A 25,280-nucleotide genomic window follows, 5' to 3' on the forward strand; every position below is an offset into this window, starting at 1 on the left:
CACTTCCATCCCTGGAAGTGTTTAAGGCCAGGTTGGATGGGGCTTGGAGCAACTTGGGACAGTGGAAGGTGTCCCTGCCCATGGCAGGGGGTGGCACTGGGTGATCTTTAAAGTCCCTGTCAACCCAGGCCATTCCATGACTATGATTCTTCCTCTCACACCCCAGTTTCTTCCCCATTCACCAGCCTGACCACCTGAAGCCTTTTTCAGGCTCCCCAGTCACACTGAGAAGTTCCTGTGCTGGAGAACAGTCGTGTTCTCCTGAGGAGCATCAAGGCACCGCATCTGCTGAGTCACTTGGAGAAGAAACTTTTGGAGCCACAGCTCCTGCTGTGAGAGCACCAGACTCCAGAAAGTTTAGGGAGGGGAGCCTGAGAAGGAAGTTTGATTCTTCTCTACATGGTGCCATAATTCTCCAGCTGTGTTGGTGGAATTTAGACCAGATCTGTAGCTTGATCACTAAAAATACTGAAAGAGCTTTTCACACAAATCACCTTTTTTCAGCCAAGAGATATGGACATGAGTGGCCTGTTATTTAAGAGTTATAGAACCATGGAATGCTTTGGGTTAGGAAGGACCTTAAATCCTATCTCATTCCACCCCCTGCCATGGGCAGGGACACCTTCTACTGTCCCAGGTTGCTCCAAGCCCTGTTCAGCCCGGCCTTGGACACTCCCAGGGATGGGGCAGCCACAGCTTCTCTGGGCAATCTGAGCCAGGACCTGCCCACCCTCACAGGGGAGAATTTCTTCCTAACACCTAATTAAATACATCTATAGAGATATATAGATATAGATATGGCTTCCTATCTCAAACCCAGATTGACTTCACATGAGTTCATTGCTGTAGAGATATGAAATTGAGGAGTTTTGCTGAGCAACCCAAGAAAATGAAGCTGCCTTATGGCTGGAATATCCCAGCCTGTTCCCTCCACAGCAGGATGAATTTTGGGCTGAAGGAGACCCAACACATCCATTTCACAGACAGGAGGTATCCCCAAACAGTGGTGAAACCAGTGCTGTAAAGGAAGTTAAACCTTTCTCCCCTTTCTGTGCATCAGGTTTTATTACTGTTGTTATTCTCTCAGTTCTGAGAGATGATCTCTGGGAGAGGATTTTTCTCTCTCTCTCTCTCTCTCAAAGTGAATACAAATGCCAGGACATCCACTGGCATTTTTCCTGTACCTCTGAGCGACTCATCAGTCTGTACCTCCTTAATTTTACTGAGATCTAGCTGAAACATGTCAAGGAGCCATGAGGATTTTTTTTCCCATGCAAAGCAGTTTCTTTACAGGCAAAAAAAAAAAAAAGAAAAAAAATCCAGTCGTTCTGTTGCAGCAGAAATTGCTGTTTCTTTTGAAAAAAAAAATTTATGGGCAGCAAAGAGAAGTCAGAGCTCTTGTCTCATGGAAATCTTGTTGCTGTTTTAGTACTAAGACTTGATTTCCCTTTGGGTTGGGTTGTTCCTCATAACCTTCCTCCATGTGGATTCTTTGTTGTCTAACAACAGGTCATCTTTTGCTGTAGCACTTCCCAAAGAGAGGGAAGGGGATAATAAGGAGGTCTCTGCCCTCTGGTGCTTTCTATAATTTTCTGAAGAGTTAATACAGACCTGAAAATCTTCAATGTATTTTGGAGGGAAGGTTTTCTTCCCTGACCAACTCTTTTCCCATTTGGACCAAGATCCAGAGGAATATTGTCCTTAGTCCATCCTGTGTACAGAAATGGTCCTCAGAGGGGGTAAGGTGTGTTTCTATCTCTGTATGACTCTGGAACAGCTGAACTGAGCAGTCCTTGAGCCTTCCAGAGGGACTGAATGAGATGAGTGTAGTGACATTTCAGACCAAAGGAGGAGCAGATTCCAAGATGAATGAAAGATAGGAAAGGAAGCCCAAACATAATTTATTGCAAAGTACTTAGAAGGTATTTTGATGGATAGTGCAACTAGATGAAAAGCCCTTTTTTGAGTTTGGGATTTTTTTTTTTTCAGTTCATTAGTTCAAAGTGAAGCAACTTTTTCATGGCAGGAAAATCAAGCATATGATCAGAGACCCTTTTTCTCCAGGGATCAAAATATTGTGCTTAAGTTTTGAGGTTCTATTTCTCTTCAGTTTCGAGGTTCTGAGTGCCTTAAGATAAACCTAAAAGATCTTTACACAAAGTCAAACTGTTTGCAAAACCACCCTCTGTAAAACTGTAAATTAAACAGAAAAATTAAGCTTATCCTGAGTGCTTGGAAAATGTGGCAAACTACTTAGATGTGGGAATGATAGTCAGGAGATTTCAGGGTGGGTTTTTTTGTAATGGAAAAAAAAAATTGTGCCCAATCTTCCTGGCAGAGTAGAGTAGATAAAGTAGTGTAGGAGTTTGCTTGTTCCTTGGATGGTCAGGGTTTGGACACAAAACGCAGAATTCTTGATGCAACTGGAGCTGTGCTGTGGGTCTGCAGAGGAAACAATCCCTGGAATTGCTCCATCAAACCCTCTAATTAGGTATCGATAATTAAATAAGAAGAGCACACAGGAGTGTAACAGCAAGTCCCTTATTGACTGTCTGGGTGCAATAAAAGCCCTTCAACACATGCTCAGTTTTAAATATGTGCTTAAGTCCCATTGACTCCGATGTTAAAGTGAAGCACCCACTGAAGGGCTTTTCAAAACCAAAACTTCCTGCGTTTTCCTCAACAGTATTTTATGACCAGAACAAAAAGCTGTTGTAGGATTCATCAGAGGGAAAAGAAAAAAAAAAAAAACAACAGAGAGAGAGAGAGAGAGAGAGAGAGTGCAAAAGGAAGGAAAAACAAAGAGGAGGAAACTTTATGGCTCCGTAAACAGCTGTAAGCGATGTCTCTGGTCGGGTCAGACCGGTCTGAGTTGACAAGGCAGTGTCTCCAATTATACAGCAAGCTGTAGCCTGTAAAAATGAAATCAATTTGTTATTTTTCTGGGAGAACATTAGAGCGTGAGTTCACACATTTGGGGAGCCTGATGACTCAGTGAAAGCCAGAGGAGGAACTCGCAGCCCTCTCTGTGTGTGTGTCTGTGTGTGCACAACTGAGCCAGGGCATGTGTGTGTTAACACAACCAAATGAGTGTTCTCGGAGGAAAATAATGATGAACTTGCTGTGTTGGAGCGACTGAAAATCCTGTTCTTACCCAACTTTGCCTCCGTGGTTCTCAGTTCCAAATTGGCCTCATCGCTAAGGAGTTTCAGGATAAAATTCCCCCCAGCACTTAAGCACTTAAGCAATTTAGAAGTCCAAATGCAATCTTTGCAGGGATCTTTGAGCCCAGTCCTCCGAGGTATTTAACACTGACATAGCCCAGACCAGACCTCAGCGCAGGGGGATGAGCCTTAATGAGAGGTTTGAAACCACAATATGTACTTTATATTGCTGATTGTTTCAAAAAGGTTCAAGCTGGGATGCTTTAGGGGTGGGGTGGGGGCAGCTGGGAGCATTAAAACCAGCCACACTCCTAATTATTATTGAAATCCCTGGTAGGAATCTAAATATCTTCACATTGTGTAGGCATTTTTCCCTGCCTAATACATTGCTTTTATTTCTTCTCTGCATTACCCTAATTTAACACACCTGACCCAGAAAATTAGCTCTATTTTCACCTAAAACTTCATTCCAAAGCCCAAGTTATATAAGCTGGGCAGAAGGAGGCAGGTTCTTCTCCAGGCCAGTCATTGCCTCACCAACACACGTCCGTACATATTTTCCATTTGTCATGAAACCCCGAGAGGGGTTAGGCTGGGAGAGCTCAGAAGGAAAGCAGCAAAGGTGTTTACATGAAACTTTAAATTACTCTCCTTTCATTTGCAGGTAACTGTTGTTCCTCAGCCCAGGTAAATTCATCCATCAGCAATATCATTAGATGAGTTCATTATAACCACGAGATTTACAGCGCTCATAAACGGCAGTGTAGGTGGCAGATTAAAATGTTAAGGCTTCTACATCTCTAATGCCCTTCACTGCCATCCTGGCACGTCTCACAAGATAAATGGGGCTGGAAGGAGGTGGATCCCAAGCAGGGAGACCTCCAGGGACAAGCCCCAGATGTGGGATGTGGTGTGGAAACAACATCAGGGTCACTGTGACCTGGATCCGGGTTTGAAAACATGGTTTGAGGGGCCATTATTCTGCTGGATGGGTTGTTTTTCAGATGACAGGTAGAGCAAAGGAGTTAATTGCCTTAGGTAATTAAAGAGTTCCAAAGAGTTTTTCCAAGGAACAGGGTTGTTAATACTTGTATTCTCTCCTCTTCTGTTCTGTTCTGTAGATCCTTAGGGAAGACAAAGTCTCTTGCACTTAGTGGAAGGTGCTGAGTGTTGTGGTCGGTGCCTCAGTTCCTGTGGGAATTCACTGTCCTGGCCAAACCTCAGCTCACATAATTACATTTTGCTTTCTTAGCATCCACTTGAAGTTGCCATTGAGTGTGTTGTTTCTCAAATCCACACTCAAACTACTATAAACAAGCTGCAGTGGTCCACCTTAGAGACAGCTGCCCTCTCAGCAAAGCCTTCCCTTGGCCCCCTCTTACAGCTCTCCAGGGATTTCTGAGATTCAGAAAAAAAAAAAGTGGAATTCCTGATTTCTGCCTTTATCTTACATGAAAAAAGTGTCCAGTTTATGCTCATCATTTTTGCCCAGCCAGTGGTGCCTCCCAGGCATCTGCAGTGATTCAACCCACCTATCTGGGACATCTCTCCCAGGATGGGCAGAGTTGCCCTCTGGAGATGCTGATCTTGCTCCCTGGACTGCAGGAGACAGAGAACTTGGCCAGGATGCTCCACTTTGAAATGGTCAGAGTCGGGTGAGCTGAGTCCCACGCTCCCAGATCCTCTGATGGAAGGTGCCAGAGAAATCCAACTGCATCATCATCATCATCACCACCACCATCATTATTAATACAGGGCAAGGGTGAGGGAATTATTATAGGAGAAAAGTTACCTGTGTCTTTGCAGGATCAGACCCAGCCACAAAATTAGGCACATACTTTCTGGGCTAGAAGAGAAAAAAAGGATTTAAATACAGCCCTTGTGCTGTGCTTTAGGATGAACAAAGAGGTGTCTAACAAGAACAGTTAATCCAGTAGGTTCCAGTCTTTTTTGCTTTCTGGGCTGGAAGGGAAAAATTGTGGAAGGACAGACACCTGCACAGTGAATTTCTTCTGTCTAACAGGGTTAGATTTCTTAGTTCTCTTTGTGAACCTCTTGGGAATGGAGTGTCCACAGCCAGGTAGATGCTCAGAGACCAAAAGCTGAAGACCCCTCTGCAATCACTGTTGGAGACACTCATAATTTCTGAATTAAAATATGGCCCTGCTTAGGCCTAGGTTTGATTATTAGTGGGCAACACACAGCTCAGTTGGTTAAAACTTGGTTGTAATAATGCCCAAGGTCATGGGTTCAATCCCCTCTGTGGGCCATTGACTGAAGAGTTGGACTCAATGATCCTTGTGGGTCCCTTCCAACTCAGAACAGTCTGTGTGTGATTCTGTGATAACAAAAAAAAAAAATCTCAAAATTCAAACCACAAATTTTTCTTGAGAATCAGTTACTTGATTCATGTTTTCTAGAGCTAACCATATTTTGCTAAACTGTGCCAAGGTAGTTTTCAAAGGTTTAAGTTAAAACATGAATTAAAAGTGTCATTATTGTCCACATTTTGTAGTTCCTTTGGTATGGGAGAGTTTTAGTATCATAGAAGGAAATCAATTCCATCCAGGACAGGCATTAGTTAGTAGAATTATTTCCTTTTCCTCTTAAAATGATGGGGTGGGACAAGTTCCACTTCTTTTCTTTTCATTCTAAAATTTCTCTGGGTTTTGTTTTCACAGAAAACAGAGAAATAATCACAATATGTGCTTGAATATTGGTGTTTTGTTGTGCAAAACAATGTCATTAAGTGAAAGAAGAAGGGTTATATTTTTCTGCCTGAACTCCCACCTGGCCCCTGGACTGGGGGTTCAAGTCATCAAGTTACAGAATTCCAGAATAGATTGGGTTGGAAGGGACCTTCAAAATTATCCAGTGCCACCCCCTGCCATGGGCAGGGACAACTTCCACTATTCCAGGCTGCTCCAAGCCCAATCCAACCTTCCCTTGGATACTTCCAGGGATGGGGCAGCCACAGCTTCTCTGGGCACCTGTGCCAGGGCCTGCCCACCCTCACAGGGAAGAATTTCTTCCTAGAATTTAATCTAAACCTGCTCTCTTTCCATTTGAAGCCATTCCCCCTTGTCCTGTCCCTCCAGGTGATTAGAAATAGTCTCTCTCCATCTTTTTTGTAGCTCCTTTATGTTCTGGAAGGCCACAATTAGGTCACTCCAAACCCTTTTCTTCTCCAGGCTGAACAATCCCAATTCTCTCACCTTTCCTCACAGCAGAGCTGCTCCATCCCTTTGACCAGCTTGGTGTTCCTCCTTTGGACACGCTCCAACAGCTCCATGTCCTTCCTGTGACTCTACAGCAGAGTTTCATGGAGACCTGATGTTTGCTATCAGAGTGTCCTGCCCTTGGTCTCCACCTCTGGGATATCCTTCCCAGCTCTGGTTGTCCATGTTAGGAGGGTACCACAGTTCACCTGTGCTGTGTGTCAGCCCCGTGTGCTGAGGCTTTGTGGGGACAGAAACCTATTCCAGGAGCCTCTTGGCATTCAGGTGCCATTGGCCATTCTTGGCAGTCTCCATATTTTGGAAATTTTATTTCTTTCTAGGTGCTCAGTTTTCCCTAAAATGTGTTTTTAGGCAGCCTCAGATACCTGAAGTTGATGCTGGTGGACCTGAGCAGCCCATGGGCACCACCGAGGGTTTAAATGGGGTGTTTTAGGATGGATTAAAGGCTGCCCAGTCCTCACCTGCTTCCCTGTGAGCTCCTCTGGCCTAATACCAGGAGATGTGACCCAACCCTGGATGTATTTTCCTTGTACCTTGTCCCAGCCCATGGAGACTCCTCCATCCCCCTTCTTAATATCAATGTTTTAGGGTCATGACACCACAGGCATGTTGTGAAAATGCATCTTTTTAAACAGACCACTCCAAACAACTCGTCCCCTCTGTCATTGTGTGGCTGAGCTTCATCTCCCAAGGGATGTGGCACCACAGAGAGGTGGCCAAAATGAGTGAGAAGGGAGCAGAGGGTGAGCTGAACCTCTGGAAAGCTGAATGGATCATAAGGAAGGATTTGGAGATGGTGTGACATCCTGCTGTTAGGGGATCCCATCCAGAGGGAGAGGCCCTTGAGGCACCTCCAAGAGAACATGGACATCCTTTGATGTAACTCCTTAGCAGGGCTGGCTGCCACCTTGCACCTGTGTAAGACCAAAGGAGGAGAAAAGTCACTGTTGTTTCTCATCTCCCAGTGTTTGGTGAGGATTAAAGGTCTCCCTGGGTCTTATCCTGGGTCATTAGGCAAGTTACAATGTTAATAAATTGTAAATAATCCCACAAAACTAATAGATGAAGTTATTTAACTTGTGTTGGGGACTCCAGGAGGATGTCCACTGAGGAAGTTCTCAAAACAGAGCTCCTACAGAGTTCAAGAGCAGCAGAACTCAGGAAGAAGCAGGTGTTTGATGCCCTGCATGCTGCTCCTGATGCGTCAAGGACTTCTGACCACCGTGCCGAGAAGGTGGTGACCTTCAAAAATCGGTGGGGTGGTGCTGAACACCAAGGTCATCCAGGACTGAAGGCTTTTCTTTTTCTGAAAAAGCTCTGAGCAGGCATTTCCTGCATATTTCTCCCTCCTAACCTGGCTGGGGGATCCATTCCAGGAGGGAGGGGACATGTAATTTATGAAGAAGGTGGCCAGGTTCTTATTTACAACGGCTCTGCTGAAGGAGCAGATAGACTGAGATAAGGGGAATGAAGAGCTCTCTAGGTGTGTTGGCAAAGAAAAATGCACACTGGAGGTTGAATTAAGCACTTCAGGGCATGCAAGGCTTAAAGATAAGCCAAGAACTTTGGCTGTGGATGTACAAAATAGTGTTTTCATGGCTCCTCCTGTGCTAATGGGAAGAAAAAACCTAATTGGTTTGAAAGGAACAGCTCTTTGACCCCTTCCCTTGGTTCAGACTTGAGCTGTGCCTGTTCTGGCCGTGAGTGTGTTTGTAGAATTCCTGCTGCAGGAATTCTCCAGGGGAAAAGAAGAGGTTGGTATCAATGCATTCAGCAAGTGTTGGTGCTCAAGGAATTTGAAGGTGATACCTGGTTAGACCACACTCGACCCATTTCTCGACATCACATTCCCAAAATGACCCACATTCAGGGGATACTTGAGAAGGAGAGTGGAAAAATGCAAATTACAGGTTTAATCACTGGAAACAGAAAAAAATGAATGATGGGAGCTACTGGAGAGTTGAGTAACACTGAAATGAGATTCTGATCTTTGTAGACTTTCCCAATCTTTTCTAAAGGTTTTGGTTGTTGAGTTGTTGTTGGGGTTTTTTTGGGTGGAGGAGAAGGTTGGAAGTTTCATAAGGTTCATACCTGGTGATCAATAATAATGACAGGGAGCTGAAAGAACTGAGTTCTCCAAAAGACAAATTGTCTTCAGAGAGGGAGAAAGTGTTTACACTTGGAAGCAAAGCAGAAACCAGAAGAGGGTGCTCGGATAGATGTTATCACAGCCCAGAGTGAGCAGCTGAGCCAGGAGGAGGCCTGTGCTCAGCCCTGGTGAGCAGCAGAGCCACTGCTCGTGGAGAGATGTGTTGAGATTCCACCCTGTGCCTTCAGCTGGAAGTCAAGTGGCTGCACACTCCTCCATGAGATGCCAAATTTTCATGACACCCTCTCAGGGCCTGATGACACCTTGAGAACAAGATTGTCTTTTGCAGATTAAACTTCCCAGACTGTAACACAGATCAAAGCAAGGTGTGACTGTTTCCCTCCTGCACTGAGAAGGGAGCAGTGTGAAAAAGCAATTAGAGGTATTTCTCCATGGTTTTATTTTTTTGTTTTTTTTTTTTTTTAATCTTAGATGATCTTCCCAGCAACGGAAACGAATAGTTGAGGGCACCAACCTATAAACTCCTCTTCCTATGACTGGTATTTTCATTCTCCCAGTGTAGTAACCACCAAAAAAACAAACCCAGAGACAGAAACGAGTTTGGCTGTTCACATGATTTAAGTTTATGAGGCTGCAATCCTGAAACTTCCTCCAGTTCCTACTGAAGGAGCTCAAAAAAGTCCTCCTGCCTTCACAGCAGGATGGATGGAGCCTGCAAGAGGTTGATTCTGTCTCAGTGGATATTTATCTTTATTGGGGACTGGATAAGGGGCTTTTGAAAGCTTTGGGAAGGATGTTGGTGACTGGTTGATGTGGGAACAAACTCCACAGATGTTTCCAGCAAAGTTAACTTAAAACACTGGAAAGTCTCCACATTCTGGACTCTGTAGTCAATGGACTGTTCTCTGAGGATGAGTCAGAGCAACTAAATTAGTGCTCTTGTCTGGACACTTCATTGAAGGGATCTCTCCACATTGGCTACAGAGATAGGACCACCTAACTCCTGATCCTAAAGTTGGCACCTGTGAATACCTCCAGTCCCTGGGGGGTTCAGTGGAGTGAGATTTGGGTATGTGGCACCCTAAAACTCCATTCCCAACAAGGCCACAGAGGCAACACACTCAAGGAGTCCTCTGAGGTTTGAAATAGCATTTTAGAAGGTGTCTTTAGTCCACAAACTGTAGTCCTGTGTTTTGTATAAAATAAAAAAAAAAGTACACTTGGCAGAGACTTCATTTCATGATGTTTTTCTGCCAGTAGTTGTACCCTGAATTAATCTAAAGCTCAAAAAACCCCATATCAAGCCACTTATATAGGGAAAATCAGTTTAATGAGTCCTTTCCTTGGTCTTCTCCTGTGGGTTCCCTCAGGTTTCTGCAGGAATTTGTCTCCTTCCTACACCTGAGGTCTTTGCATGGACTTCTACATAGTTTTCCTGAGTGTGACTTTTCCAAGGAACTTGGCCATCCCAGTCTTTAGGCATCATGGCATGATTCATCTGGAGGCTCTCACAGTGCAGACATACCCCACTCAGCCAGTCACCCAGGCTGTCCTGACAGTCTGGCCAACACAGCCAGTGGAGGCAAGGCCATGACTCACCTGAGCCCAGAGCAAACCTCTGGAATGGGCAGAGGAACCGTGACGTGGAAGTGTCTGTGTCTGTGCACTGGCTGATTACAAAAGCAGGATGGGGTGGGGAGATCAGCTGGAGAAGTCCATGCCACAGACATCAGGAGGTGGGTGACGTGAACACCTGGTCAAGGTGAGCTGCCTTCCCCCCTCTTTAGTGCAATGGAAAGACAGGGAAACTTCCAGAGGGAAGATCATTCTATTTGTCTCATTTTCCCTCCTTAGGGGAGGAAGAACCATCTGAGCTTGGCCGTGGCACTGAGTGCCATGATCTGGTAAAGGGACTGGAGTTGGACCAAGGGTTGGACTTGATGATCTTGATTGGGTTGGAGGTCTTTTCCAACCCAATCAATTCTAGGATTCTATGATTCTAATGTTCACAGATCACAGACTATTCAGAGTTGGAAGGGACCCACAAGGATCATCGAGTCCAACTCTTAAGTCAGTGGCCCACACAGGGGATTGAACCCATGACCTTGGCATTATACAACCAAGTTTTAACCAACTGAGCTCATCTCAGGGTCACTGATCATCTCCCAGAAGTTCAGCAGAGGCTGAAAGAGGCATCTAAGCTTAGGAAACCAGCTGGAAATCCTTTGCTTCCCCAGGCACCTCCTACTTTATCTACCTAAAGTGCATTTACTGGAGGGCACACTCTTGGCTGAGCTGATTATTTTGCTTTAGACTGACCTGGAGACATTTGGGATCCAGAAATGGATGTCCCACCTGAAAAGGACTGATCAATTAAAGCTTCAGTCCACAGTTAACAAAGCCATTGAGATGTGACCTCTGAGCAGGTGAATGTTCACCTCCTTTTCACTTCTGTCCCCTCTTGAGCAGGTCCCCACTAGAAAAAGAGTTAATGTCCTGCCAGGACCCTTCTCCCATGAGAAGAGCAGACCCTTCAAAACAACTTTTATCCCAGCCTAGGGAAGTGCTGAAGTCAAGCTAATTTTCATCTGAACTTCAGCACTGATGGAATTCTTGTGTTTTTATTTAGTCAGAGCAGAGGAGAGGGAAGGCACATTCCCTGATGGTCCTGTTGATAATCCAAACACACCAAGCTGTTCCCAAATGAAAACCACAGGGCAAAAATGAATGTAAACAGAAATACACACTGCCCAGGCAGGTTCCTCTTTGTCATGAATTCAGGGCAGAAAAGACAATCAAGAGATTTAATTAGAAGCAAAGGAACTCATGATCTAAAAATCCCTTCAGTTTTAGTAATCAGGGTTATTATTAGAAGCACCAATAAAAACACTTTAAAAATCTATCTAATTAGCTACATATCTGCTGATCTCTCTGAGGAGCTGACTTGTTTGTCTCCAAGGCTTCACCAACATCATGGTTCATGGACACTCCTTCAAGACTTCCATTGGGCAGAGAAGATAATTTGCACTCAAGTTTAATTGGGGGCATTTTTGTTTTGGTTGCTGTTGTTTTGTTTTGGCTTTAATTTCACCCTCCTCACTTTAACCAAAGCACCACAGAATGATGGTGTTCCCCTTCCTGAATTTCTGGTGTTCCCCTTCCAAAGACTGATGACTTCTCCTGCTGGTGTTACTCATTTGTGTAGCTCTGAAAGTGAGTGGCTGTTCCCAAAGCTTCCTCAGCTGCCAGAATTTCCTCTAAAACATCTTATATGGGTGTGCTTGGAACTCAAAGAAAGAAACAGGGGGTTGAGCTCCTGCTTGCAAAGGAAACTGTATGAGCTGAGCATCTTTGGGAAGAAGCAGCACAATGATGGGTTAAGGCTTTGAGAGGATGAAGAAAAGGGAAGGAGGATATTAAAAGCAGAGTTTCTTTCCATGTTGGGCCTGTAGGGAACTTCAGGAGAGAGGGATGATGTTTTTTGGGGGAGGGATGAGAGTAAAAATGATGTTTTAGGATGAGGGAAATGCAGCAGAACTGAAAATTTTGACTTTCTATCCCCATTCTTGGAAATTAAGTAACAAGCTGAAAGCCAACCTGACTGACAGCATCTCTTTCTCCTTGTTTTTTTTTCACCCAGGTCCTTGGCAATTGGGCACCAATATTCCTCCCTGGGCACTCAGCCCATCCTCTGTGGGAGCATCCCGGGCCTGGTGCCGAAGCAGCTGCGCTTCTGTCGGAACTACGTGGAGATCATGCCCAGCGTGGCAGAAGGTGTGAAGATTGGGATCCAGGAATGCCAGCACCAGTTTCGAGGGAGGAGGTGGAACTGCACCACAGTCAATGACAGCTTGGCCATCTTTGGCCCCGTGCTGGATAAAGGTGGGTGTTTGGGAACAGCAGCATCCGTGGTGGAGCAGCAGCAGAGACCCGGAGAGACCTGCTGGGAACTCGTTTCCTTCTGAAAAATGTTGTGTAAAATGGGCTGCAGGGGACAGGGCTTGAGCTGGAGAAAGATGTGTGATGCAGGCAGGGAAAAGTTTGTTGGCCCAGGAGGCCATTCAAGCACTTCAAACCTGATCCAGAAGGTCTTGTGTAGGGACAAGAAGGTGGTTCTCATAGGGATAGCAAGAACCTGGGGGCCTCCCCAATGTCAGGAGGGTGGTCACCCACCACCTCCATTGTACAGCCAACACCCACTCACAGGTGACCACTATTTCTACCTCAAACCTCTCCTGGGACTGTACAAGTGACCCAGAGCAGTGGGAACTGCCCACAGAGAGCAGGGTCAGTTCTGACCCTTCTTGGAGCAGAAGGTTGGACTAGAGACCTCCCAGTGCCCCTTTCAATATGAATTATTTCATGATCTTCTGCCCCTTAGAAGGAACCCAAAGGATTATTGTGTTGGCAGTGGCCAAGCTGGACATCTGGTTCCTTTTCTGACCCCTTGGCATTTCACGCTGTGTTTTCAGCTCTCTAGAAGATGGTACAGGGGCAATGCTGGGCTGTTGGGGGTGGTTCCTGGGGACTGAGCTTATCAGAAACATCAGGTTTGGTTCTGGAATGGAATACAGTGAAGATCAAAGGCCTGGGGAAGTCACCATCAGTTTATGGTTCTGCTCTCACTGGTTATGAATGTGGCAAATTAAGACAAATTAGGGTGCAAATTCAGGCAAATATTTCTGGGCCCATCGATAGAAGTGGAAACTCTTAGAAATGTTTCACCCTAAGAAGTTGGGTGCTGTGAGATTTAAGCCCCAGGTTAAGTCTAAATATCTGGTCTTTTCCCTTTTAAGTTGGTAGGAGCCTTTTTCAGGCTCTGAGAGCTGTTTTATCCTTCTTTGCCCTTCTTCTATGTCTTCTAAAGTCCAGCATGTTCCTGCTGGTCTCTCTAAGTCTGGTTTAAGCTCTGCCTTTCCCTTTTCTTCCCTTCCTTCCTTCCTTCCAAGTTCTCTTCTTTCCAAGTTCCCTTCCAAGTTCCCTTCCAATCCAAACCCTTCTATGACTCTGATTAATTCTGGGGTCACTATCTGGGTTTAGCAGGGAGAGACCATCCCAAAACAACCCTCTGTAAGACCCCCAGGGTGGGGCATTCAAGCCCACCTGAAAGCCTCATACCACAACATTTTTCATGCCATTAAAGCACTGCCCTGGGTGCTTCACCCCTATAATTGATTTAGGCCAGAACAGCCCAAATGAATATTTTTCCCATAGACAGCATGACTTGTCCAAGAACATCCACTGGGCACAGGCAGGAAGTGATTCCAGATAACCCAACGTGCCTTGTCACACAGCTGGATGTCCTCAGGGACACACAGAATCACAGACTGGTTTGGGTTGGAAGGGACCATGGGCAGAGATACCTTCCACTATCCCAAGTTGCTCCGAGCCCTGTCCATCATAGCCTTGGGCACTTCCAGGGATGGGGAGTCCATGACCTCTCTGGGCAAGGTGGAGCCCCTCATGCTCCAGACAGTCTCGGATTAGACACCCCACATCTCCTGTAGCAACAATACCTGTGCATGAGGAGAGAGGTCCTCACCTCCTTGCTGACCAAAGGAACCCCAATCCCACCAGCTGCCAAACTCTCTTATCTCACAACGGTGTCGACACGAAGGGTCTGTCCCTCCCTGAGACTGGAAGATTTCAGTAGCTTTGCTCCGGGAGGGAAAGGAGACTGAGACTATTTCATAACTGAAGAATGTTGTTCCTTGAGGGAGAATCAAACCACCCTTCAGTTTTGCTTCACCTACAACAGGAGAGGGAAGAAAAAAAACAGCTCAGTCACATTCTTGAGCGGCAGATCCCCCAGGGTAGGAACATATTTGAGCTCCTACCCAGAAAGAGAGAAGGAGTAAAGGAGAGAAAGAAAGCCAGCAAGGAAACTCTATTTTGCAGCTTGGATTTTAAGCCACCCAAGATCCAAGTGCAGCTTCTCCTTTGAGTGAGTCAGAGGGGATCCAATCCTCCCTCAGCACACACCAGTGCAGCTCCTAAAGCATCTCCCCATGGCCTCACAGGACTATCTGCACTTCTTTCTTTGAAAAGGACCGATTTTAATGCCTCCAGGAAATCCTTTCTAGGCCCAAATCTCGCTGAGGTTGCTTGGCTGGCTGGGCTGCCCTCGCTGCTGTGGTGTCTCATTGCTCATTCAGGACCAGGCTTGAGCTGTGATTCAGCAGTGCCAAACTGTCACCAGGCTCTGGTCCTTTAAGGGCCATATTCTGAGATCTCATCTAAAACCAGATTCTTTTCCCCATGGTCCTTCTTTATGGGGAAAAAATCTCATGTGTTTTAGCTAAGACTGTATTTATGTATTTTTATTTTTTTTTAGCCAGGTCTAATGAATCACATATTAAGCAGGAAGGGCATTGCTGAGCTGAGCTCAGGGATCAGAGACATTCAGGGGATCCTGATCTGCTGCTGTTTGAAGGCAACACTTGACAGGCTTGGCCCTACGTCCCTCTAGCTTTGTGTATCCCTCAGGACATGTGGAGAGCAGAAATCTCCCATCCCACCCAGCTATTTGACTACTCTTTTTGCAGGTCCTTGGCTGTGGAACAAATGTTCCCTATTCAGGTAGCCCAGAAAGGTTGTAAACTCCCTATTCCTGGAAGTGTTTCAGGCCAGGTTGGATGGGGCTTGGAGCAACCTGGTCTAGTGGAAGGTGTCCCTGTTCATGGCATGGCATGACATGACTAGATGATGGCATGACTAGATGATCTTTTTAAGATCCTTTCCAAGCCAGACCATTCTGGGATTCTTCCATTCTGTGGTTCTATCCAAAGGGAACAGAGTCACCTTCCTTGCTCTGCTGTGCTACCTGCACAGGGAATGAGTCAGGAATTAGCACAGGTGAGGGTTTATTCTCCTCCTTTGTGATCCTGAGAGCTGTGCAGCTTCATGGAAAACATTCAGATAGATGCCACTGTTGGGTCTTCCTTGCAAATCCCTGGGAATAGGTGTCTTGGGTAGCTTAGACTGTCGGGAATGCAAAGAACAGGATGCCTGTACAGAGGAAGAATTGAGTCTAATTTTCTTCTCTCTACCTAAACCTGCCCATCTCCTCATCAGTCATACAGAAGAGGCTACAGTTCATGTAATCTTTAGTATCCCAGAAGTTCAAATTTCATCTTCTGGACTGATGAAAGACCCTTCACTTGAACTTTTCTAACAGTAATTTCTAAAGGGGAAAAAGTTGTTCTTATGTATTTCTTCACCTGTATTGTCTGAAATGGAGAAAAACATGGCCATAGCCACATGACCTCAAGTGATCACCTCAGACACAGCTCAAGCTCAGCCACCCACCTGAGAGGTTTGGCAGCTTGTAGGGAGTTGTTGCATCTTTCACTTTACCAAGGCCAAGGGAGGACTTTTGAGTTGCCTCTAAAAATACACAGGACAAACCTTTGGAAGATGTAGGAGAGGGACACACCATCACTGACAATAGAAAGGGAACATCCTAACAGGCATTTCCCACCTCAAACTTCAGTGCCATATACTGGGAATGGTGATTTTTAACTTTGTTTCAGCTCTTGTGGACTGAAAAAGCTGTTGATAAGTTGTGATGCATTTTAGAGTCTCTCAACACTCTGTGAGCTCTCTTTGAAACTCTTCTGGGCAGAAATATGAACCAACCTTCAGAGAAGTAATACAATAAAAGCTTATCATGGCCCTGTCTCTTTAAAGGACCTCAGCACATAATTAAGTCAAAATAAAAGTTTCCTCCCTCTCCTCCCCCCCATTCAATAAAAGTAAATTACCTCAAACTATTTAAGCCCCCGGTTTGTTTAAATTTAAAAAGGGAGCCCTTGTCTATCTATTTCTTTCACTCACTCCCACCTCCTTCTGCTGAAGACTGGCCAGGGCTTTAAACCTGCCAGCTGGGCTGAGAAATGGTTAATAGTTATTGTGGAGGAGCAGCTTTTAATGAACTATTGAAGAATGATACATTGATGGAGTAATGGGAGTTTAAGTCGCTCTGTAATGAAACAGGTTCTCAGCGCGGCCCCATTGTGGTGTAAATACGGCACGACTCTCCCACTGTTCGGGCAGGACTAAATAGCAGAGGCCAGAGGGGGGTCAGCTTATGGGGTCTCCGCTTTAGTTAATCAATCTGATTGGATTAGGGTCACTGCGATCCCTAATAATGTCAAAGGTGATGCCAAACTGGATTAAATGCTTTGTTGGGGAGGGTTCAGATTCTTTCAGCTTTGGTGGACGGGGCTTGTTTATTAGTCCTTAACACTCGTGCAGCCTTGGGAAGCTGCTCCGGCCCTTTCGGTGCGTCGGGAGGGTGTTTGCCGGCTCTTGGTGGGGCTTGAATGAGCCCAGGGCGGGGGTTTGTGTCCCTCAGCGCTCTGTCAAGTGTCTGCACCCATCGGATGTGCCCTCTGAGGACACAAATCAACCTCCCCAGCGGACAAATGAGAGCCTGGTGGGTGATGCAGGGGCGCAGAGGCATAAATTCCATCCGGAAACAGCCCTGCAAGAAGGCAAGTGTGGAGAGTCACAAAAGCGGGGTGGTGACCCCCTGCTCGTGCCCCCCTGGGGTTAATCCTGTCCCTGTCCAGCAAAGAGATGCTCTTTTTGGTGCAGCTTCTGTTTGTGCAGTTAGCAGGATGAGCATGGAGCGAAATATGGGATATTCAACACCATTCCATTCGTTATTAAACTGGGTCGGTGTCTTCCTTCCAGCATTCCCATCTCACATCCAGGTGGGATGGAATGGGATGGTGTCTCCCTATCATATTATCCAAAGAGACCATGAAACCCAAACATTTACTATTATCTTCCCTCATCCTTGTAGATGACATTGTCTTATAAATATGACAGTGTCCTTCAGGAAATGACAGCAAATAATCCCTTTGAAGGTCACTTGTCAATGGAAAAGGGTAGAAGCAACAGTGAGATCTGAGACCTCTGGATCTCAGCTGCCTCATTCCTTCCCACAGCAGAGCACATAATGAATGTTTATGGCCTGACAGGACTGTCAGATTATCCAAGCAGACTTCTTGCATGATGCAGACTGGAGAATTTCCCCTCCAGACTTCTGGAATGAAACCAAAATCTGAATTTGACTACAACATCTCTTCCCAAGGGACATCTTGCCTTGACATATCACCAAGAGATAGACAGCCTCCTCTTTTACAAGTCTTCTGCACTGCTCTGGTGTTGACAACCAGTCACTCTGTTTTCCTTTGCGAGATTCAGGAAAGCTCTTCCAGAACTGACCATTTTCTTTGCTCCTCAGACTTCCTAAAAAATTAAAGCTGGGACCAGTAGAAGAGCAGTGGGTCAGCAAAAAGTTTGGGTCCATTCTGCCAGACAGCAAGACAGGTCGAAGGAGTTCCATGTCTTGCTGGGGTCCTCCAGGGCATGATTCATCTGCTGGATTCTAGACAGTTAGGATTAAATTATTCACACCCTGAAGTTTCTACATCTCTCCATCAATCACTGGGGGAATCCAGGGAGACCGGCTCTTGATGAGAAGACTCTTGCTCCCAGGGACTGCATGAAGGGCAGAGCAGGCATTTGTCTGACTCGTGAGAGATGTGGCATTCAAATCACATCCAGTTTCGTGTGGAATGGTGGGCACTGTTGCCTTTGCAGCTGGGCTGATTTTGGACTTGGCTTATTTTGAAGTAAGACTGATTTTGGACTCTGGACTTTCTGGGGATAAGCCCCATGTATTGTGTCTGTCAAGAATATGTTTAAGGGTTGACTCTTGTCCCTGTGGCCACTGTGGATGAGGTTGATGAGAAAGCTCATCTTGTGTCTAGTGAAACCCACTTGAGTTTTTCCCCAGAAAAGAATGGAGCAAGACTTTAAAATTCAGTTATAATCCCTCGGAGACTCGAGTCTCCTCTGTATTTTTTTCTTGCTATGTCATAACAATATCTCTCCACAGGCTCTCTGATAGGCCTGATCTCATCTTCCAAAGTTAGATGTCGAAGTCTGAGCTAGTCACCCCAGGCTCCCTTTGTAGTCAGTGGAGAGCAATCAGCATCTCCAGGGAGCAATTCATCTGACCTATCTGAGACACCTATCTCAGGATAACATGAATCATACCCAGATGTTTATTTCTCCCCATTGACTATAGAGGGAGCCTGGGGCTACAGGCTCAGACTTCCATGTGTACTCCTCAGGGGCCCACTTTGGGGGCAAAGAGGTCCCACCCCTCATCTTTCTCCTGTTGGAAAGCAATCCTGACATCCAGTCATAGTTGGAGAGGCCATTTTAATCATGGAACAACAAGGCACTGAAAAGGACCTCCTGGCCCACTGAATGCAGGCAGTGCCTTGCTATTTAGGGCATAATAACATCTCATAAGGATTTAAAATTAATATGTTTAGCAGACCTCATCATATTTTCCTGGTGGCATTCTGGCATCTCAGCTGTCTTCGTGCCAGATGTTCCCCCCTCCTTTCCCTGCTCTAGATCAGACTTCTCCACTTCTGCAATAAAGTAAGGCATGAGCAGAAAGCCACAAGATACTGATCCATCCAGGAGGTTAGTTACATGTAGGAGGTACTCTCTGCTCTCTCATGAAACTCTTCCCAAGAGGATCTGATTTCCAACCACACCCCGTCTACCTCTCCGCTAATGGCAATTTGGGCAGCTGCCCTGGTATCAACAACGGAGATCTACAAACTCTACCCTGGAACTACGGGGAAGGAAACTGGAAGGATCAGGATTGAAAATGGGACTATGCAAGCTCTGCTCAGCCGTCAAGAGGCATAAAACCACTGCAGGTCAGAGGTTTGCCAGTGCTGCTGAGGTGAAGACTGGCAGGTCCTGGCTCAGGACAGGAGCATCAGCTGTGTTTAGTGTCTGTGGAAATTGAGCTTGGAGCTGGGGATCACTGCACATCAGCACTGCCTGAGTCCGTGTTCCAGCCCATATTCACCCGCATTCAGCATTCCTGAACTGAGGTTTATGGAGATAACTCAGCACAGGCAGCAGCACTGGAGGGGACAAGGGGTTTGGGGAGGTCTAGATGAGCTGTAGCCACATTCCTGGTTTGCAGCCGAGGTCGTGCTGGGAGATGAGCAGCTTCCACTGAGTCTTGGCAGGAGCTGGAGTTGCAAGGCAGCAAACAGAGATGCCAAGGAACTGTGTCAAGGTGTTACCCCTCAGCTTTGGGGTCAGGATACCAGTGGGGTGGCTGAGAAGCTCCTTCTCTTACTGCTGGAGCCAGGGAGGGCCAGGTGACCATCAGAGGGGTCACTTCAGCCTCTTGTGACTTTAGAGGTGCTCAAGGACAAGCCCTGGGCAGGGATGGCACCCACGAGACTGTGGTCAACATCACTTGTGGATGTATTTCCCTCTCCATCCTCAGTGCAGCCAGAGTTCCGTGGGCTCAGCTGTTTTGGGGGTTTCTTAGAGGCTCTGACCTCATCACCTCCCTACCTGCAAGGCGATCCCGGGATAACGATCTGGCTCCTGTGCCTCTGGAGCTGAGACAGCCCGTGTAAACAGCCGTAAACAGCCGCCACCCAGGCACAGGCTGCAAAGCCGGGAGAGGAGCGATAGGGAGAAGGAAATGGCAGCAATTCCAAGAGCCGATCCTGTGCTCCCTCCACCTCCCACTGCACCAACCCTCATCTGTCAACCCTGACATGCTTCTTTTTTTTTTTCGTGGCGACTAAAACATGAGACGAGGGATCAGGGAGGGGAGAAGGAACAAGACAGCCCGTGACTACAAAACCGGTGGCGTCTCTCCCGGCGGCGGGAGGCGCTGGAAACTTCTGCCTTGGGCACAACGCTTTGGGCTGGCAGGGAGCGGGGCTGTGCGGAGTTATGGATTTATTTCCTTCTCCCCCTTCCCCTCCCCTTCTTCCCCTTTCCCCGCTGGGTGCATTGCATTCCCCAAACTGCGCTCAGGATGGTTGCAACAAGGAGCTCCCTCTGCCGCATCCCAAGAGTGCCAAGTCCAAGCGTGGGAGCTGGTCCTAGACAAAAGGGAACAGTAGAGGGAGCTGATTAGCATCCCTTTGTCCCGGGAGAATCCCAGCCCCAAACGGGCCCTTGGCGCACAACAGGAGGCACAAACACACACGCATGGACGGGAGCCAAGGAGGGAAACGGGACGGCGGGGGCTTGGTCGCCTTCACCCGGGCGCTGGGGGGGAAGGGGGACACGGTGGGGTTTGCTTTGGGATGCATCCTGAGCCGGGGTGCACCGTCCCCTCCGTGGGGTTTTGCTTTGGGATGCTCCTGAGCCGGGATGCTCCGTCCTCTCGGTGAGCTGAGGAGATAACGGGTCTTCCCGCACTTCTCTGCACCGAACAGCGCAGACAAGCAAAGTCTTCTGACAAAGCGGGATCCAAGGCTGTGAATGTGGCTTTTCTTCCCTGTGAGATGCTCTATGAGCTGGCAGGGCTGAATAGACGCGGGGATTTTAAGGCCAGGAGGGGCTGTGGGATCATCTGGTTGGATTCCTGTGTAACAAGCAGAGAATTTCCTCCTGTCCCTCCCCGAGCAGATGTGACAGGGCAGTAAAACGGAAAACAGGGCATATAAAGATGCACTGCATGTTCCTTCCTGTAGTGGGATGGCAGAGCAGGGGAATGGGGATGTCTCCAGCAGAGCAGGAACGACAGGCAGACGAGGCACTTTTTGGCAGGAGATAGATTTGCACATTCCCTGCTAAGCTCTGTTGAAGGAGGAAGCACTGGGGGTTGGACTTGATGATCTTGGAGGTCTCTTTCAACCCAGTCCATTCTGTGATTCTGTGATTCTATGATATGCCTTGATGGATCACCCTCTCCCATTCCTTGTTTCCCATCTTTCTGGGAGCACCTCCTTCAAAGGAAGGACTCATCATCCAAGCAGGTCCATTGGGGTTAAGAAAGAGGCAGAGATCAGCCACCAGGAGAGGGAATGGTTCGAAAGGATTGGTGTGGCTGTGTTTGGATTTCTCTTGTGCATGTGAATGGTGTGCCTATGGGAATGACATGAGGCTGAGCAGAGAGGACAGAGAAGGACTAAGAGGACAGCAGGTTTGGGGGGGCACAAAGTCACAGAGCACCTGCTGACACAGGTAGGGACTTCCTGCCAGGGGTGCTGCACAGAAGTGGCCTATTTTTGGAAAACCAGCATGAAGTGGGTGAAACTGAGGTAGCTGAGGACTTTGTGAATAGACTTTAAGACATGAAGCAGGGAAGGACACAGTGCACTGTCCTCTGCCCACCTTCCACATGCTTCAGTGTACACAGAGAAGCTTTTGCAGAGTGTTGCCTGTAAGGTGGGCCAGTAAAGAGAGATTGGATATGTCACAGTCTGGATAAGCTCTAGGGAAGGGCTTGCAGGAAACTGTTACAGATTTGTAAGTTTGGGCAGGCTTTTTAAGGAGGTAGAAGGTGGCCTGGTGAACCTTGGGGAGCTCTGGAGCTTTGGCTGTAGGTGATCCTAAAACCTGATGGCAAAGCCATCTATAGATCTTGATTTCTACAGGTGTCAGGAAGAAATTCTTTACTCAGAGAGTGGTGAGGCACTGGAATATGTTGGCCAGAGAGGTTGTGGATGCCCCATCCCTGGAAGTGTTCCAGGCCAGGTTGGACAGGGCTTGGATCAATCTGGGATAGTGGAAGGTGTCCCTGCCCATGGCAGAGGTTGGAATGAGGTGATTTTCAAGGTCCTTTCCGACACAAACTATTCTAGGATTCTGTTAAAGCACAGAGAGAAAGACAGAAAGCCCTGCAGATGGTGGGAAATGCAGAGCTGCTCTCAGGAGCAGGGCACAGGTCCTGACTGGAGGAAGGGAGAGTGTCTTTCACTTTTCATTTCATCATGCCAGGTCCTGCCCTTTGGGCACCCCAACCCCCTGCAGCGCTCCAGGCTGGGCACAGAGTGGCTGGAGAGCAGCCAGGCAGAGGGACCTGGGGGGACTGAGGGACAGGAAGCTCAACAGGAGCCACCAGTGTGCCCAGGTGGCCAAGAAGGCCAAGGGGATCCTGGCCTGGATCCAAACTAGCGTGGCCAGCAGGCCCAGGGCAGTGACCCTTCCCCTGGACTCTGCCTTGGGGAGGCCACACCTTGAGTGTTGTGTTCAGTTCTGGGCCCCTCAGTTGAGGAAAGATCTTGAGGGGCTGGAGCGGGGCCAGAGAAGAGCAACGAGGCTGGAGAAGGGACTGGAGCACAAGTGCTGTGGGGAGAGGCTGAGGGAGCTGGGGGTGTTCAGCCTGGAGAAGAGGAGGCTCAGAGGTGACCTCAGCACTGTCTGGAACTGCCTGAAGGGAAGTTCTGGCCAGCTGGGGGTTGGTCTCTTCTCCCAGGCACTCAGCAATAGGACAAGGGGGCACGATGGGCTCAAGCTCTGCCAGGGGAAACTGAAGTTGGAGATCAGAGAGAAATTCTTTGCAGAGAGAGTGCTCAGGCATTGGAATGGGCTGCCCAGAGAGGGGGTGGATTCCCCATCCCTGGAGGTTTTTCAGCTGAGCTTGGCCGTGGCACTGAGTGCCATGATCTGGTAAAGGGACTGGAGTTGGACCAAGGGTTGGACTTGATGATCTCAGAGGTCTTTTCCAACCCAATCCATTCTATGATTCTCTGATTCTATCACTCATCTCACCCTTCCTAGAGAAGAAAACCAGTATACAAAGCATTCATGACCCAGCCTGGACCAGTGATGGGGAGCAAGGCAGAAAGGAGACAAGGTTCTAGTTCTGTTTCTGGCCCTGGGGACAGTGGGGCGGGTCCTCCTCCTTCTGCATCTCCACTTCCCACGGATCCCACCACAGACCCAACTGGACACCTCAGAGAGTGAGACCAAAGTAGGTCATACGTAGGGCCCTGCAGCTCTTGCAACATAATTTAGGTAGTTTTATTGGCCTGTTTAGGACTGTTTCTCTCAGGTTTGATCGACAGGGCAGTAAAGCTTCATGGAACATTTCCTGGTAGGCTGCAGTTTGTTGACTAAGCATCTGGCACAATTTCCTCTCCATTATTTCCAGGTGCTAAATCACATTAAATGATAGCTAATAATTATGGTTTATCCTTTCCTAATCATGCTGCTTTCCCAGGGAAGCTGTTGCCACAGGGATGTTGTGGGAGTGTGAATGGGTGGGGAGGGCACAAGGAGATGTTGCTGTTCACCTGGAGCCATAAAAAACTTGGAGACCCCTTAGGCTAGGCAGGCTTCAGCCTTGGAGATATTATATCTTGTCAAATAATGTATTTATTTATTTTTTTCTGGGCCAGTTTTCCATCAGAAAAAGAAGCTGCAGCAAAATGGAGACATTTTGCAGGTTCCCTTTAATTTCAAGGGGGAAAAAACCTGCCTAAGTTTGGATTTCTTGAGGGGTTTTTCTGTTTCTTTCTGTTTTATTTCTTTTTAATTTGCATGTGATCTTATGCCAAAATAGAAAATCATTAAACTGTCATAGAATGCTCTACCTTTAATATTTTATGGCATGTTTGAGTGGTTTTTATATTATTGAGGCTGAATGATTTTATCTTCCCAAATAAAAAAAAAAATCTGACATTAACAGGATAAAATATCAGCCCAAACACTCAGACTCTCACATTGTCCATCTGATTTTCGACTCTAAATAATAAAGCAAAACACAATTTCTCATTATATGGTAATTTTTTTGGCCCTCTTTACTAGCCTTAGGCATAACATGATCTCCAGACCTCTCCAGCCTGCCTAAATCCAGGTTAAGTGGGAGGAAAGTATCACCTAAAGACCCTCCTGGAACAGATAAGACCCAAATCTGTGGCTTCATCTCCCCTGTTGTAAATGTTGAGTCCTGTCATGAAGATGCTGCAACAGGAAATTGCACAGATTTTTCTTAGAGAAGAAATAAAAGGTGGAAAAAGTATTTTAGTGCTGTTGGGTTTGGTGGAGAAAGATGTTTCTGTTCATAGAGCATCTTCAGCCTCCTTTCCTAACTGTGTTCTGGATTTAGATTCCTTGAGAGATGAATTTGAAGACAGAAATGTGTCCTGAGAGGTCTAAATGGGAGCACAGCCAGTCTATGTGAGGTTCTGTTCTCTGGTGGGATTTAGATTCCAATTATAATCTGTGCCCAGCATCTGAAATTAAGAATATTCTTTGTATTTTGCTCACCTGAGTCTCCTCAGTCAAAGTTCATGTGCCCATCACTTGCACCTGAACACATCAGAGGTGACTTCACTGATTCTAAAGGCAAATATTGGGCTTTGTAAAGTTCTGTTTGTGGCTTTATTAATTACAACTCTGGTCCAAAATATCATGTCAGTGATCTCTGTGGATCAGGAAAGAGCTGAAGAGGGTACAAATGTTTTATCACAAAGTTCTCTAAGCTTTGATTGAGTCATACAGGGGGTCTTGCCTTCCTGTGTTGGTTCTCAGGAGGTCAGATGGACACAAGAGCTTTTGAACTTCTCAGCCAACAGAAAAGCACCATCTCAGCATTCAATTCATGTTTCCAGTGTTTGCCTCAAAGGATTCAAATAATATCAAGTAGTCAATAATCAGTATGTTAAAAAAGTCGTAGAATAGTTTGGGTTGGAAGGGACCAACTGCTATAAAACAAATGTAAGAGGTGAAAACTGTCCCTAAAATCTCCTCACTTCAGCCAAAGCCAACCACCAACCTTCAGGGTATTCCTGTCCCCTCAGTCATTAATGCTTTTGCTCATTCATAGAATCACAGACTGGTTTGGGTTGGGAGGGACCTTTAAAGCTCATCTGCTTCATGAGCAGGGACATCTTCAACTAGATCAGGTTGCTCAGAGCCCCGTCCAACCTGACCTTGGGTGTTTCCAGGACCTGTTACAGC

At 46.8% G+C, this 25,280-nt stretch overlaps 1 protein-coding gene across 3 annotated transcripts in view; it reads left to right on the forward strand.

Moving 5' to 3' along the window:
• The window catches only part of WNT3A (Wnt family member 3A), a 102,675-nt gene that overhangs the window by 41,462 nt on the left and 35,933 nt on the right, over positions 1–25,280 (forward strand). For all 3 annotated transcript variants that reach the window (XM_071560112.1, XM_071560113.1, XM_071560114.1), the window contains exon 2: positions 12,154–12,395. In XM_071560112.1, coding sequence (XP_071416213.1) covers positions 12,154–12,395 — 242 coding nt within the window. The remainder of the gene's footprint in view (positions 1–12,153; positions 12,396–25,280) is intronic.

The sequence above is a fragment of the Pithys albifrons genome, chromosome 7 (assembly GCF_047495875.1).
Source record: "Pithys albifrons albifrons isolate INPA30051 chromosome 7, PitAlb_v1, whole genome shotgun sequence".
Classification (NCBI taxonomy): Eukaryota; Metazoa; Chordata; class Aves; order Passeriformes; family Thamnophilidae; genus Pithys; species Pithys albifrons.